The 17,338-nt window shown below is 37.5% G+C and overlaps 1 protein-coding gene, 1 long non-coding RNA gene and 1 pseudogene across 2 annotated transcripts; 2 read left to right on the top strand and 1 right to left on the bottom strand.

Moving 5' to 3' along the window:
* Positions 1-30: 30 nt before the first annotated feature.
* On the top strand, positions 31-1,097 carry LOC137246316 (uncharacterized). Its single transcript, XR_010951441.1, has 4 exons — positions 31-235; positions 424-553; positions 731-803; positions 1,008-1,097. It is a non-coding gene; the product is annotated as an uncharacterized lncRNA (long non-coding RNA).
* Positions 1,098-1,386: 289 nt separating this feature from the next.
* LOC137245875 (all trans-polyprenyl-diphosphate synthase PDSS2-like) lies at positions 1,387-4,666 on the top strand. The gene is made up of 5 exons (XM_067777078.1): positions 1,387-1,444; positions 2,973-3,126; positions 3,183-3,372; positions 3,429-3,666; positions 4,533-4,666. The coding sequence occupies exons 1-5, from the start codon at positions 1,387-1,389 to the stop codon at positions 4,664-4,666; spliced, it is 774 nt and encodes a 257-aa protein (XP_067633179.1).
* Positions 3,625-4,454, bottom strand: LOC137247251 (methyltransferase-like protein 22; annotated as a pseudogene).
* Positions 4,667-17,338: the final 12,672 nt, after the last annotated feature.

Raw genomic sequence — 17,338 nt, 5'->3', positions numbered from 1 at the left:
GATACGGATGGAGATTTGACATACAAACCTAAACTTAGATTAAATGTTTATATGATAAGTTGAATCATTAGTAGAGTTGCTGACGACTTCATTTTAAACCAAAAGGATTCTGAAAGAATTCAGTTTATTACATTATATATAGTACAGTACAGCCGACAACGTTAATTTTCTTTTTATTTTAGGTTTATGGTGATTATAAAGCGCGCAATACATGTTTCGACTTACATCTTAAGAGGTTTGTATTATAGTATTAATAATTTGTCTTTTTCGTTAAGAAGTTGTAAATGATGACAAATTTGAAGCTGATTTAATTAAATCATGCTGAATCATTTTATTAAACCAAAAGGATTCTGAAGCAATAAAGAAAACAATAAAGTATGAATAAAGCTCGTTTCCATTCACTAACTGTAAAATCATTTTCAGATGCCAAATGAGTTCATGTGGAAAACGTGCTATTAACCACCTTAAACTTGTGCACGTGCTATGCAAATGAATGGTTATCGGCTGAGGAAAGAGGACGTGCAAATATGAAGAAGATATTCTACATAAAATGGTGAGCGCTCTTATATCATAAAATGCAATTATGTACAAATTGCTTACATGATGACTCATATAGTATAGTTCATTTGAAATATAAATGTAACAGTTTTTTTTAACTGATATTTATCTAAAAGTAAAATGTTTTATTAAATGAATATATTTATTAAATCGATTTTTTCTTATATTTCAGATTTTAACTAGAAAAGCCGATTACTAATTCATTAGCAACGCATCTCAAAGATTTGTACTCAAATTGTTTGAAAGTAAGCATAATTATACTCGAATTTATAACTTAGCATATCCTAATGATGATATTATCCTAACTCAGGTCCCTCTTCTGAGTCGAACCCTTTTTAAAACCATGCTGTTTACTTTTAACTGATTTATATACAAAACTAAATTATATTTTATAGTGTGAATTTTCGTTTAATGTTGCGTTTTTCGTATGTTTTTTTTTTTTTTTTCAGATAAAACGTCGGAGCTATGATTTCAACAATCCAGCTTGTACTTCACTTTCCTAATAATAAACTAAAATAAAATACTATATTTATAACAAAGTTGTTCATTTATTTCAATACTCTACATGATATGTCAGAATTTTTTGTGTCGCACAACCGTTTGATGTCGCAATGATGTCTTTCGCGTTGAATTTAGGGATAGTTTAAACCTCTACTTCAATAAAATTGCTTCTAGAAGGACTTGTGAACCATTTGTTTTTGACGCTAAATGAGCTATTGTACCAGAACCGTGATGTCTGAGCGAAAACGTTTCATCCGCTAACTACAGTGGATTTCCACCAATATCATTATTGTAATGTCGCAGTCTCAATAGCAAAAGAAAAAAAAAATGGTTAAAAATTCTGGAATAATGCGTTGGAAAATGTTGGTTGGCACAACATCGACGCGTACATTATAATGAGAACAATTGGAAACTAGCTATCATCCGGTGGCAAAATCCTGAGCCTAGGAAATAATTTTGCATGTAAATACAACAACAACGATTTGAGCCAGATAAATCCAGATAGAAGTCTGGTTCAATTTGTGAGCCAGAAATTTGTTAATTACTTCTTTTTAGGTTGGCAACGCGGCCTTTAATATACCTACTTTCAAAAATAGATGTTAAATGAAAAACAGCGGCGACATCTGCCTATCACATTTCACGCGTGGAAAATTTCATGACATCTGCTTCTCAAGTCTCAATCATCCAAAGCATTCCCGTGAGAATTGAGCGTGAGCCGGAGCTGTAAAGCTCACTGAAAGACGGCAATTGTGTTTTTCTGCTTTCTCAATAGCTACTGGCCTACTTGGTTTGCTCGAGCCCTAGTTGTTGTATTAACGATAAAGACACCGAAGGTTTTCTGGGGCGTGTTGATGGTTTGGATAGAATTCCTGTAACAAGCACCATCCAAGTACTGGTATGGCACCATTAATCGATTACATTGATTTCCAAAAGGTCGGTTCGATCAGCTGTTTTATCTGGTTATGGTTATAAGTCATAAAAATTATAATCCGTAATTTGTTCCGTTATAATTCCTTAATTTCCAGTATATGGCCTGTTGCCATGTGCTAAACATTTTCCCGTTACGACAGTTATACGTAAATCGAGTTGGTATTATGTGGCCCACGCGCCCACGCCAGGTTATCAATTCTAATTTTTCAATATGCTTTCACTTATACTTTCACTGATTCCTGTTGGGAGTGCACAACCACTATCTGACACCAAGATCAGTGAAGCAGTGCATCTCCCAACTCCGCCGAAAAGCCAAAAGGAAGCACAAAGCCAACCTTGAGGCCTATTAAAATTTTCGACTCAACTAAAAAAAGTCCGACAAATTATAGTTGAGCCGAGGATGACCCGCACGACCACTCTGACTGAACGACTAGAACGGAATGAGCTAAATATCCTAATAAACTTCTTGCATTGAAACCGATATCTTCACCGGGTCCAGATGGTGTTCCTAGTTGTGTACTTAAGTACTGTGCTGTCAGCTTATCAGAGCCTATCTTTAAATTATTTAAACTGTCTCTGGAATCCGCATCATTCCCATCTATTTGGAAACAATAGTTTATTATACCTTTGCATAAAAAAGGTAGTAGGTCTAACATTGAGAACTACAGAGGCATAGCTAAGCTCTCAGCTATCCCTAAAACTTTTGAGCAGATAATTACATACCAGCTTCAATACTTGTTTAGCTCTTTAATATCGCCTTGTCAACATGGTTTTGTTCATCGGAGATCAACTACTACCAACTTGCTTGAATTTACGTCTCTTGTTATGAATGGTTTTTTAGTTTGCAAACAAACAGATGTAATTTACACCGACTTCAGTAAAGCATTTGACTCTGTTAATCACGAGCTCTTAGTTACCAAACTTGATCTTCTGGGTTTTCCAGCGCCTTTATTAAGTTGGATTTCAAGTTATCTTGAAAATAGGACTCAATCGGGCTGTTAGCGAGGCAGAACGTATTGTTGGGTACCCCACCTCATTTTTAAGTCTACGTTGGCTGCTCAGCGATGAAATTGCCAATGTTGCATTACGTTTGCGCAAATTGGTAGGCAGCAATCACCCACTACTCGAGACGGCAAAGTATTTAATTGTAAAGCAATATAATTTAATTGTAATTTAAAATTTTTTCATTTCAGACATTTACTTTACAATGGTAAGAATACAATGCAGGCTTGGGGTCTAATCGTGCTACTGATCTCGAAAGCTGCTGGTCATGCAGCCAATATACCAGATATAGAACAGGATAAAAGTGCTGGTGTATTGCATTCACAACGCGCATTAGCTGAAGTAACAGAAATGATACGTATTTCGCATTTAGTACACAATGTAAATTAAGAATTACTCAAAAAAGTAAAAATTTTACATAACTATCATTATTACAGAGTTTAGTAAATTTGCAACCATCCTCAGAAGCAGGAAAGGATAAAGCTTCATATGAAGATATGGCATTTGGCAATAAAATCGGTTTACTCACTGGTGATTATTTGCTTGGTCACTCCAGCGCTGAATTGGCTAATTTACGCAATCAAGAAGTTGTTGAATTAATTTCATCCGCCATACGTGATTTTAGCGAAGCACAATTTATAGGCGAACGTGATGAGCAGAATAATCCATTGCCTTATAAACATGGATCTGAAGCACTCAAAACAAATGGCACTGCTACAACAGAAGATATCGATTTTGATGTGAATGATGTTATGATACCTTTAAATATATCCAATCATATCATGGGAAATCTGTTGCGATGTATTCAATTTTCCATGATTTATGCATTGATTTCCTTAGAAAATATTCAAACATTGGCGCTACTGTATCCATTTCTGCAAGCGTGAATACATATCGTTTTTCTAATGCTATATAAATTGTTTTACCTTTTCTGCTCAGATTCCCACGCTCAAACAAAGTGTCCATAACATTTATAAATGCATCAGTTAATGTATCATCATAGATTACATCAGCTGCTACAACCACATCACAATTGTCAATGGTTTCCAGTAATTCACCAGAATAATCTTGCAGTGGTTGGAGAAAATCAAATTCCAATACATTAATACTATTTGGTATTTTAAAAAGTTCGGTATTGTGTTTAATATTTGCACGTATTAAATCTAAGATTCCACCAACATTTACATCGGTGCACACCACATTTGATGAATAAATGGCTGCAGCAATGCTGGTCAACCCAACACCTGCACCTAATTCAAGTACAGACATGTTACAAATTCTTCATGTTTATGAAAAATATAATCTGCCAATAATAAAGCACCGCGCCATACTTGTAACCCCACCAACCGTAATTCGGTTGCTTCAGAGTGCTCAATTTGTATTACACCAGACCTTTTAGCGTGTGCCTTTCGTTTCACTACTAAATCCCCATCTTTATCGGTATTAATTCCGTTATTTTCGATATTGTTCAATAAAGCTTACCTCAATGAAAGTGTACCTAAAATTCGAGTCACTCTTGCCGCGTTGTAGCACTTTCTGCGCCTTGATTCTTTTTAATTGCGAGAAGGATCATTCGGCAGAACAATTTGTGATCATTAATGTTAAAAAGAGCTATTTCTGTGTTAGAAAATACATGCTGATTGATCTTCCATTAGAATCTTATACAAATGACTAAGACTTTTTTGTGCTCCCCAGCGGGTTAGGGGGTCAGAATATACCCGCGGTAGGTATTCCTGGTGTAAGAAGGAGGGTGGGGTGGGGAGGGAGGGAATGGCTGAAGGTTTAATGTGGCTACATAAATCGTTCCCGAGATGATCGGGCTAGCACGTTATTGGTGCTGTGTTACTGGAGCGTACCGGATCTGTATCCGGCAAAGGACCATCACATCGATAACACTCCCCGAAACCTTCCGGGAGCAACCAAGCACAACAACAACAACTTTTTTGTGCATCAGTGTATACGGAGGTCACGTAACTTTGGAATTGTTTCATTTGAATGAAAAATTCTTCCAAATCTCTAGAATAAAAAATAACTAAGTTATTTATAGCTTCGTGGAGGAGTGGAGGAGGTCTCCATCACTTAGAGAAAAGTTGATGAGAAATGAAAGTCTCTCTGAAAGTTTCATATACTTTCACTGTAATGATTGTGATTGATTTCGAAGAAACCTTTTTGTCCTAAAATCATCGCGAGGCGAAAATTCTACTTCTGGAGCATTTCCGTCATTAGGTTGTTTTTTCTACGACGAGAGTACGTTTTACTATTTCTGTTAACCTACTAATAGTTGTTTTATTTTTTCCTCGAAATCATTGAACTTTTCACGGAATGAAACTGAACTCTTCTAAGCACGTCAAAAGCTTTTTCACTTTGCAATGACTTACTCACTGAACGCATAGGAATCAAAATATAGTTGAAGGCTCTACACTCGATGTTCCAAAGCAACTTAAATTTTTCAAAATAAAAACAACCAGTGTACATTTTGAGATAATTGGTTTTTATTATTCAATATCCTCTCCTTTCACTTCACTAATACAATTTGTCAAATGAGTAAGAAATGTCCTTTTTAGGAACCTTGTCTAGTTCGTCGGTTTTTGAATGCGGTCAATGGAGTTTTGTTTATTGGAGTAAAAATTATTTTCAGTTCTGATTATATATTCAATTCACTCTCTAGAATTTTATTTTATTTAGGCAACTGCCTATTCTGCCTACTTGTTAATCCGGTCCTGTTAATAATGATCAATAATCATCCCTTCCTTTTAAGTCTTCAACCTATCTAAAGTCATGCTACTTTATCCGTAGGTTATGAAGACGTTCCACATCAATGGAAGCCGGGCAAGCCAAGTAAGTACTGTTGTGTACAGTGCTGTGTTTGGGATGGCAAACACACACTTTTTAAATTCCCGTGGGAAAGAAAAGCTCGCGAAGCTTGGGCTCTGGCCTGCAAAGTCGATGCTTCTGAAAACAAGTTATATGTTTGTAGCAAACATTTTCAACCTAAACATTTAGGTAAAAACCGAGTCCTCTCAGGGCACATCCCTTGTTACGGTCTGCTGCTACGGTGTATGGCTGCGATCCACTTGGGAGCGTGTTCACGGGAACACACCTAGCGATGTGGCAAAGGTTGCGATGTAAAATATCGAAAAAGGAAGGGAACAGACAGACCGGCCATGAGGAAGAAAATTTTCTTTCTTTTTTTGATCACGAGGTTCCGGCCATAAAAGAGTTTTTGTTTTACAAAAGGATTGCAAAAGGGGCCAATAGAATCTAACTGCAGTGGGCGCGGAAGGAAAAGGGATCGACGGTAAGAATTAACCCAAAAATATCAACGTTGGCGATTTCGGCTTGGAAAACTTCGTACCATAAGAGTCTTATCCTTTAAAACTATTGCACGCACATACTTATAAGTCATCAAAACCCAATTAACTAAGGCTTGAAAACATTTACCACCAGCAAATGTGCAACGGTTCGAAAACTGGAATAACAAGAGACTTTGCTAATTTAGAATGTAGAATAGTATGTAAAAATATGAAACCCACCAACACTGACTGTTAAGGGTGCTCCTATTGGTTGCACACTGCTTGTGTTTAACGGAGTCCCACATACTTATCAACCAACTACCCGGTCCGCACACTGGAAAAATAATTTTTGGAAATATTTTTACGCCTTCTAATTGTGGCGAAGCTTGTAACTAGTATCGAGCAATTTGGAATCTTCCGTTTTGCAATTTCCTGCGGACCAAAAAGGACAATTAAGAAACATTAGTACAGGGTCAAGCGAATTACGAGAAGACTCTTAAACCAACACCTCCGCCTCCAGGGCCAGCAGTACGCGGCAGCGTAGTACAACGAAAGCCAAATTTAGCCCCAAGTCATTCCGAAGTTTCGTTGCCACCAGGTGCACTCGATCACCTCGGACCAGAGCGCAACAACCACCAACAATACCAGCACAGCGCGCCCAAGACCGCACACCACAACCCACATCAGCGTCAACTTCACCGGCAAGGTCAACTCCACCAGCGACAACACGCCGGCAGAGACCCATGGTACGCACTCTGTCGGCCATGTAAGTACCAGGACGGTATAAATTTAGACTTAATTACCCTACAAAAAAACTTCTGGTCACGAAACTTACCCACGCCCATGCAAATGTGACTAAGAACATAACCTATGACTGTGTAGTAACTAGTCAAACGGCGTGGAATGACGAGAGCATTTTTGCAGGGTAGTTAAAAGAACTTCCAAGTGGTACTTAGAGGGTTTTATATAACCCCGGGTAAACCATTCGACAAGGATCGATCTCTTGTGTCTAAATTACGATATTTTTGTTTTTGAATTATCAACACAAAAGATGAAAGGATAGTATAACGTATTATAGACGAAAAAGGTTATACATAAATGATTCCCACGAGTTAAGCTTAGCTGTATTGATTACCTAACCAAAAGAATTACCATATGAACACTTATGTTTTGCAACTTGACAAGATATTAAAGAATGCAACCATATTTTAATATGCCAAAATTATTTACACGTTTTAAAGGTTTGTTCACAAATAAACAGGCAGTTTTGTCTCAGTCCGGTCAAGCAGCACTTACCTGTTAGAACGCTTAACCCTAATTTCAACATACGCCGTTTATTTGAGAATGCATCTTACATATAATATATCAAACAAAACTCTTTAACTATGACTAAGATTGTATTCAGCAATTAACTAGTATGATTCCATTTACCTAATACCTACCTAAGCATTAGCTTTACATAAAAAAAGAAAAAGGATACATTTTTTTTTCGATCATTTTAAGAATATATATTTTGTCACCTTAAGATGTTTAAAGTTAGCTCTATACATTGAAACGTTTTAGCGATTCACTTTGGAAGCTTAACCATAGATTTAACGGATTTTTTTTTGCGACAGCAGCCATTCGTCGATTGTCAAGTATACACGAATTGGCAAAAGGATTTTGAATTCAAAATTTTTTTTTCCTTCCAAATGCAATATATAGGTATATATATATGCATATGAATCCCTATTGCGGGCAATACCTTTCGAACAACAAGACGAAGGTGATTTACGTGCCGTAATACATATTGCTATCGCAATTTTATCGTTATTGCTTTTGGTAAATACTTTTTTTGTACATATTAGATATTGTTAGCATTATACTAGGCGCATTAGCATTATATCGATTCGATATCAGGTTACACTCAAAACTGAGTTCTACGATAACATTGTAATAATTTTTGTAATGAATTTAATAATGTATTTATAATTTAATAATGAATTATAAATAAATTGTAATTTAAAATGGGAATGCTGGCGTCGCCACTTACTTAGAAGGCACTTAGATAAAACAGGTAAGGGGCCACCGAAATACAGGTGCGTCGGTGGCCATGGTTATTGAGGGTGGGACAAGCACCGGGCGTCGCAACACCACCCGCGGCGCCCCCTATATATATTCGGCCCTTTATGTTTATTTTCCCTTTGGTTATTTTATTTTAATTTCAGCAGTTTTTTTTTGAATTTGGTTTTTAAAGTTAGTAACCGGTCATGTCCATGCGCCAGTTTTTTTTTGAATTTTAGATTTTTGAATTTTTTTGAATGTTAACGGTCTGTCCGTGACATCCGGTTCAGCCGGATGTTGTTTTAGTTTGAATTATAAGCGTTTTGAGTCGGTCTCTGCGCTTCTGTCAGTTTGTTTTGAATTCGACAGCTGCTCGTTTTGATAGGCATGATAGGAACTTTTTTCTGTTTATGGCGCAGGAACAGTAAGGTTGGCAAGGACCCGCCCCAGCCGACAATGACTAGCCACTGTGCACCAACACATCATGCCGACCGCCTTCCTTACTGATTCCATCGTAGATGCGTTTCCATAACAGATGGCGCCCAACGCGGTTCCTGAGCCGCTGGGTGCGAGGGTCACTCCTGGTCAACTTGTGAAGTTGACCATCCCACCAGTCCGGGGTGAGCAGCCGCAGGAGCAGCCACCTGCGTTGCGGTGGGATGGTTTGACGGATCAGGGTGTCCGGAGTGATCATCGTCTCCGGTAGCTGAGGGATCCACGTGACTTAACGTCAGTTATCGGGATTTTTGTATTCACCCGTTGAGGCAGTGCTGCACGCACTTTATTTTTTTTGTAAGTGGGTTTTTTTTATTTTCCCGGAATGTTGTCCGTTAGTCGGCTTTGGTACATATATGTCCGCTAACTGGGTTTTGAATTTTTTTTTTGCTTAAAGTTAATAGTTTTTTTAAAAAAAAAAATTTTTTTTTTTTGCCGAATTTTGTGTTGTTAGTGTGAGTGCGTGTATGTATGTGGAAAAAGAACCCCAGCTCATCCCACGCCCCAGGTGGTAGTTTAGAATACCACCTGGACTGTGACGGGTTGAGCTGGGATTCAAAGTGACACCCTTCCCTGTCCCACCAGTCTGGGGAGCGGCCATTGAAGCCGCTCCACCCATAGCGGCGGAGGCAGGAGGGGTGTCCAGGGTGAATGGACGGGAGGCCTCAACACCCCCAGCCAGTCCCACTAGCGAGTCCCAGAGACCGCCTCTGCGTTGCGGCTGGGTGTGTTGGGACCAACCTGTGTGTGTAGGGAATTGACCCTAGTGGTCCCAACCAGTCCCAGAGGCAGGTCCTTAAGACCCCCTTATGCGTTGCGGTTGGGAGCACTAGGGACAAGAATGAATGAGTTTATGTTTTTTTATTTTTTTTTGGAGCCCGAGTGCCTTCGGGGAACAGGAGATGTCAGCGTTCCCATTGAGTATCCAAATTTTTTTTTTTGTTTGGCCTTCTGTGGGGGCGATGACCACTAGCCTTTCGGAGTTTGGACGAGTTCTCCATATCAAAATGTCTACACTTTTTTTTTGTTTTGGCCTTCTGTGGGGGCGATAACCACTAGCCTTTCGGAGTTTGGACGAGTTCTCCATATCAAAATGTCTATATTTTTTTTGTCTTGCCTTTTGTGGGGGCGATAACCACTAAAACCTTTCGGAGTTTTGACGAGTTCTCCATAACAAATGTTTAATTGCCGCAAAGCCCTTTTAAACTAGGAAACAGAATTAATTCCCAAATTTGACTTAACTTTTTTTTGATGGACCTATGTTGCCCGGCTAGCTTCGTAGTAGGACTTTGAGACTCTTATCTCAGGGGTGAGTCGTGCCCCACGTTGATTGGCATTGGAGGCCCCTGGCAGTGGCTTCCCACAGCGGATCCGGTTTCCTGTTCGCTCCATCGTCGGGCCTTCTAAGCGAAGCAGGTTTGTTACGGTCTGCTGCTACGGTGTATGGCTGCGATCCACTTGGGAGCGTGTTCACGGGAACACACCTAGCGATGTGGCAAAGGTTGCGATGTAAAATATCGAAAAAGGAAGGGAACAGACAGACCGGCCATGAGGAAGAAAATTTTCTTTCTTTTTTTGATCACGAGGTTCCGGCCATAAAAGAGTTTTTGTTTTACAAAAGGATTGCAAAAGGGGCCAATAGAATCTAACTGCAGTGGGCGCGGAAGGAAAAGGGATCGACGGTAAGAATTAACCCAAAAATATCAACGTTGGCGATTTCGGCTTGGAAAACTTCGTACCATAAGAGTCTTATCCTTTAAAACTATTGCACGCACATACTTATAAGTCATCAAAACCCAATTAACTAAGGCTTGAAAACATTTACCACCAGCAAATGTGCAACGGTTCGAAAACTGGAATAACAAGAGACTTTGCTAATTTAGAATGTAGAATAGTATGTAAAAATATGAAACCCACCAACACTGACTGTTAAGGGTGCTCCTATTGGTTGCACACTGCTTGTGTTTAACGGAGTCCCACATACTTATCAACCAACTACCCGGTCCGCACACTGGAAAAATAATTTTTGGAAATATTTTTACGCCTTCTAATTGTGGCGAAGCTTGTAACTAGTATCGAGCAATTTGGAATCTTCCGTTTTGCAATTTCCTGCGGACCAAAAAGGACAATTAAGAAACATTAGTACAGGGTCAAGCGAATTACGAGAAGACTCTTAAACCAACACCTCCGCCTCCAGGGCCAGCAGTACGCGGCAGCGTAGTACAACGAAAGCCAAATTTAGCCCCAAGTCATTCCGAAGTTTCGTTGCCACCAGGTGCACTCGATCACCTCGGACCAGAGCGCAACAACCACCAACAATACCAGCACAGCGCGCCCAAGACCGCACACCACAACCCACATCAGCGTCAACTTCACCGGCAAGGTCAACTCCACCAGCGACAACACGCCGGCAGAGACCCATGGTACGCACTCTGTCGGCCATGTAAGTACCAGGACGGTATAAATTTAGACTTAATTACCCTACAAAAAAACTTCTGGTCACGAAACTTACCCACGCCCATGCAAATGTGACTAAGAACATAACCTATGACTGTGTAGTAACTAGTCAAACGGCGTGGAATGACGAGAGCATTTTTGCAGGGTAGTTAAAAGAACTTCCAAGTGGTACTTAGAGGGTTTTATATAACCCCGGGTAAACCATTCGACAAGGATCGATCTCTTGTGTCTAAATTACGATATTTTTGTTTTTGAATTATCAACACAAAAGATGAAAGGATAGTATAACGTATTATAGACGAAAAAGGTTATACATAAATGATTCCCACGAGTTAAGCTTAGCTGTATTGATTACCTAACCAAAAGAATTACCATATGAACACTTATGTTTTGCAACTTGACAAGATATTAAAGAATGCAACCATATTTTAATATGCCAAAATTATTTACACGTTTTAAAGGTTTGTTCACAAATAAACAGGCAGTTTTGTCTCAGTCCGGTCAAGCAGCACTTACCTGTTAGAACGCTTAACCCTAATTTCAACATACGCCGTTTATTTGAGAATGCATCTTACATATAATATATCAAACAAAACTCTTTAACTATGACTAAGATTGTATTCAGCAATTAACTAGTATGATTCCATTTACCTAATACCTACCTAAGCATTAGCTTTACATAAAAAAAGAAAAAGGATACATTTTTTTTTCGATCATTTTAAGAATATATATTTTGTCACCTTAAGATGTTTAAAGTTAGCTCTATACATTGAAACGTTTTAGCGATTCACTTTGGAAGCTTAACCATAGATTTAACGGATTTTTTTTTGCGACAGCAGCCATTCGTCGATTGTCAAGTATACACGAATTGGCAAAAGGATTTTGAATTCAAAATTTTTTTTTCCTTCCAAATGCAATATATAGGTATATATATATGCATATGAATCCCTATTGCGGGCAATACCTTTCGAACAACAAGACGAAGGTGATTTACGTGCCGTAATACATATTGCTATCGCAATTTTATCGTTATTGCTTTTGGTAAATACTTTTTTTGTACATATTAGATATTGTTAGCATTATACTAGGCGCATTAGCATTATATCGATTCGATATCAGGTTACACTCAAAACTGAGTTCTACGATAACATTGTAATAATTTTTGTAATGAATTTAATAATGTATTTATAATTTAATAATGAATTATAAATAAATTGTAATTTAAAATGGGAATGCTGGCGTCGCCACTTACTTAGAAGGCACTTAGATAAAACAGGTAAGGGGCCACCGAAATACAGGTGCGTCGGTGGCCATGGTTATTGAGGGTGGGACAAGCACCGGGCGTCGCAACACCACCCGCGGCGCCCCCTATATATATTCGGCCCTTTATGTTTATTTTCCCTTTGGTTATTTTATTTTAATTTCAGCAGTTTTTTTTTGAATTTGGTTTTTAAAGTTAGTAACCGGTCATGTCCATGCGCCAGTTTTTTTTTGAATTTTAGATTTTTGAATTTTTTTGAATGTTAACGGTCTGTCCGTGACATCCGGTTCAGCCGGATGTTGTTTTAGTTTGAATTATAAGCGTTTTGAGTCGGTCTCTGCGCTTCTGTCAGTTTGTTTTGAATTCGACAGCTGCTCGTTTTGATAGGCATGATAGGAACTTTTTTCTGTTTATGGCGCAGGAACAGTAAGGTTGGCAAGGACCCGCCCCAGCCGACAATGACTAGCCACTGTGCACCAACACATCATGCCGACCGCCTTCCTTACTGCTTCCACTGTAAATGCGCATCCATAACACCCTAGCTTGTTTTTAGAGGAGGTTAGAAAAATTGGAGAGGTCGACGTCAATTCAGAAAGTATAAATCCTCACGATAGTGAGGTGTCGTCAAAATATGTATGTTTTAAGGACTTGGGGGCTCATCCCACACTAGAGCTAAAAACTAAGCCATCTGAAAACACTTCAGTGAGCTTGAATACGAAAAGACGTCGCGTTAGATTGAATTCAACGCGGCATCATTTTCGATATTCCGCTTTTCAGGAGAAGAAAATTTGTTTCTTAAAAAAGGAAATTAAAGAACTTAAATTACAAAATCGGGACTTACGTCGTCGGTCTATAATTGCTACCAAAGATGCGAGTGCAAATGCGGTCACATTTGCGAAAATGATTGTACAAACTGACAAACGAGCATTTTATACCGACGACGAAAAAATTATTTCGCAAAATATAAATTTTATATCAACTAAAGCGTTCAATTTCATGCGCGAAGAGTTGGGTTTCGCTTTGCCATCTAAAACTTCTCTTTTGCGATGGCGGCCCATTCGAGTTGTTGTACCCGGTATCAACGAGAACGTGTGTAAGAATTTAAAAGACATTGTAAAAAATATGTCTAGCATCGAACTAGTGATGGATCGATATTTCGCTATTGGTGATTGCATCGCCGCTATTGACAAATCGCTATTAGCTATAGCTATTGCAATCCAAATATATCAGTGATTGGCTATTTTCCTTCATTCGATTTTTTTTAATACAATCACCTCTGGCAGAATATCGCCAATAGCGATTATAGCGCTTATAGCGATTGGCGATTTTCCTTTAGCATGAAATTCTAATACTAATAGCAGCGATGCACACATCGATAGTGAGATATCGTTCATCATTACTCATCTGTGTGCTTTACTTTCCGAAACAGCGAACGGAACAAAGCAAACTTGTGCAACAACTAGAACGACGACATTGTGAAGTCGGCTAGAAAAGCAGCCACGTGGTTTGGGTAAATTAAAAATTGATTCACTTTACTGTACAAATTTATGCAGCCAAATACAACTTTCAGAATAAATTCATACGGAGTATTTCTGAACACATCGGTGTAGTATAATATAGTAAATAAATCATGTCTTTATGGTGTTACATATACAGATTTATTTCGGGTTGATTCATCTTACATTTAAAAATCAAAGCATTTTCAATTAACAAAATTTATAAAACAAAGATGCATATACATTTATTTCAGCTAGTTTCATCTCATTGAGTGTAATACGAGTCTGAACATATTGTCGTCAGCCAGTTAATAATATATATCATAATATCTCAGAAGATTAGAATTTCACATTACATTAGTTTACAATTAAAGGTACATACTTTTTTCTTTTTATTCCAATTTTGGTTCATATATTCTAATAAAATTTAATTTAGTATAAATTAATGTATAACATTCAATCTACTCTGGTAAAAAGACTTAAACATTCATTTTTTATATACAAGTATACAAATAATTGCAGATTCGCTTATTAAAGATAAATTAAAGCGATCGCCATAGCTGTAAAAAATAGCCATAGCTGTAAAAAAATAGCCATACTTATATTCACTGATAGCTCCAAATCGCTCTTCTGTATGGAATCGCTTGTTGCAATAAAACGATCGCTATAGCTATAAAAAATAGCCGATATTCAAAAATAGCCATATCTATTTTCACTGATAGCTCAAAATCGCCATATCGTCCATCACTACATCGAACGTCATTGCATGGTAATTTTTGACGAGATGCCTATAAAATCAGATTTATGTTATAATAAGGCAAGAGACTTAATTGATGGTTTCCAAGATATCGGTGGAGGCCATCGTACTTTGCAACTTGGAAGCAAATTCCTTTTTTTTATGATTAAAGGTGTCACATCAAATTGGAAATACGTTTTTTCATATTATATTACGGATGGCTCTATGGATGCCAAGACCTTAAATTTCATACTTCGAGACAATCTTTCCAATTGGACAGATATCGGTTTAAATGTTAAATCTATCGTTTGCGACCAAGCAGGTATTAACCTCTCGTTGTATGGCAATTATTTGGGTATCCAAACCATACTTCATGCATAACAATACAAAGGTGTATGCCTTCTACGACTATTGCCATCTAATTAAGTCTATACGTAACACCATGCTTTTCTACCAAATTGAGACTGTTGATGGTATTGCGAGCTTCGATGTCATACGTGCTCTGTATGACATCGACAAGCAAAATTCCAACTTCAAAATTTGTCCGAAACTTACAGAGGTTCACGTTTACCCGTCAAAATTTAATCGTTCAAATGTTTTAAAGGCGGTACAAATACTAAGTAATTCGGTCGCGGCCGGCATTGATCTGGCATATAACCAAAATTTATTTGGTAAAAATGAGTATGTGAAAAGCCTCGCGAAGTCGACACAAAAGTTCGTAAAAAAGTGTAACGACATATTTGACGATCTTGATGCTAAAACGTTGACATCTACAAATCCATTAAAATGTGCAATCCCCCGGGATAGCACGAAGAAGATCCAAAGGCTGAAAGGTTACGTTGAACATTTGCTTTCCTGGAAGGTCTTGAACATAGACTCTGAAGGTGAGAAAAAGTACAAGAAAGTTCACTGCATTGATGGTCTGCGACAGACAATTACTGCAATGTTGATGCTAACTGAAGACCTTTTCGAAACACAAAAAGAAATAAAATTTATTTTACCGGGAAAGTTAAACCAAGATGCTTTGGAAAATATCTTTTTCAGTATACGTGAAAGCCAAGGGATTAACACCACCCCTTCGGCGAATGAAATGCAATATATTGTAGCTCGGTTGATTTCTATAAAAATTCTGAAGCATCCATGCAAAACGAAAGACGGTAATTGTGAAGACGACCAGTACAACTGTCTAGATTGGACTCAAGAAGACAGTCGTCTTGAGACCGAAGAAGACGATAGACATAAATTAACAAATGTGTCTGAAGATGATAAGAGTATGCCAGCCTTGAACGATTTTAATGTACCGAACGAAAGTTTCGTCAAGGCTCAGAACAAAGTAGAGGTACAGGTGCAGCGGTATTACACAGGTTACTGTTATAATAAGGTACTGTGTAAACTGAAATGCGAAAAATGCACCAAGTCATTGACAAAGACTCAAAGCGAGCTCCCCCATAACTCGGAAGCGATGATCAAAGCCAAAAATTACAAGGATTCGAGTGATTTGAGGCTTGTTAATCCTACCGACAGGGTGTTCGAGGTGTGTCATTTGCAAATTAAATGGTTTACTCAGCTTTTTCCTCTTCATGCACATAGGGTTGGTTTAAAAAGTTTGTTGGTACCAATAATTCAAAATAAAACCGAAACCGCCTTTCCTGGATGGTTTTCCGATGAAGATGGATGTTTAAATCACCGACTGCAATTATTGGATTTCCTTATTACTGATCTACTCTTTAAATATGCAAAGTGGATTTGTCATGAAATATTGGATCTCTCATGAAACATTGGCTTGTAAGAGGAAGCTCTAGGTCTAGGTCAGGGTACGGGTATACGCGAGGTTTTTTATTTCAATTTTTATTAATTTTTGCTTTACAGCTTTCGTAATTTAATATGTGTACGTATATACTAATTCTTCTTTTTAGTTTACAGGAATTCTGGACTTGAGCCTAGATCTCATTTCAGACATTGTAAGTTTACTTAATCAAATTAGATTAAGCCATGTTTAAGATGAGAACGGGTGAATGGACTTAATTTAAACAAATTAAGTCTTGTGAGAAATGAAAAACAATTTCGCAATTCTTGTTCCAGTGATATTATATTTCATTTGGGTTGCACAATTTATAATATTTTTTCTATTCCAGATTGATCCTTTTCTTCTATTTTCAGTTTTTATTTCATTCCTCTCAGAAATATATTTATAATAGAATTATTTTTTCTTCTATTTCAGATTTTATATTCATTTAATTGTGCTATATTTCATGTTTTCTTATGCTATGTTTATTATAATGTAATTAATATTTTTCTTCTATTTCAGATTTCATTAAATTATTCTATACATATTTCATGTTTTTATCTTATGTTTATTTTAATAATATTAATATTTGTTTAAATAAATAACTATTTACTAAATAAATTTATGATTTGTTATTTTTTATGTTTAATTCTTGGTAAACCTGAAGTAAGCATCATGGAAATATTTAAATCCGAGTAATGTAGACATGGTAGTGCAGTTGTTGTTGTTGTTGTAGCGAAAAGGACACTCCCCGAAGGCTTCGGGGGAGTGCAGTCATAT

This window comes from Eurosta solidaginis, chromosome 3 (genome assembly GCF_040869045.1).
Source record: "Eurosta solidaginis isolate ZX-2024a chromosome 3, ASM4086904v1, whole genome shotgun sequence".
Lineage (NCBI taxonomy): Eukaryota > Metazoa > Arthropoda > Insecta > Diptera > Tephritidae > Eurosta > Eurosta solidaginis.
The sequence above is the reverse complement of the archived record's forward strand: the minus strand, read 5'-3'. Positions and strand labels throughout refer to the sequence as shown.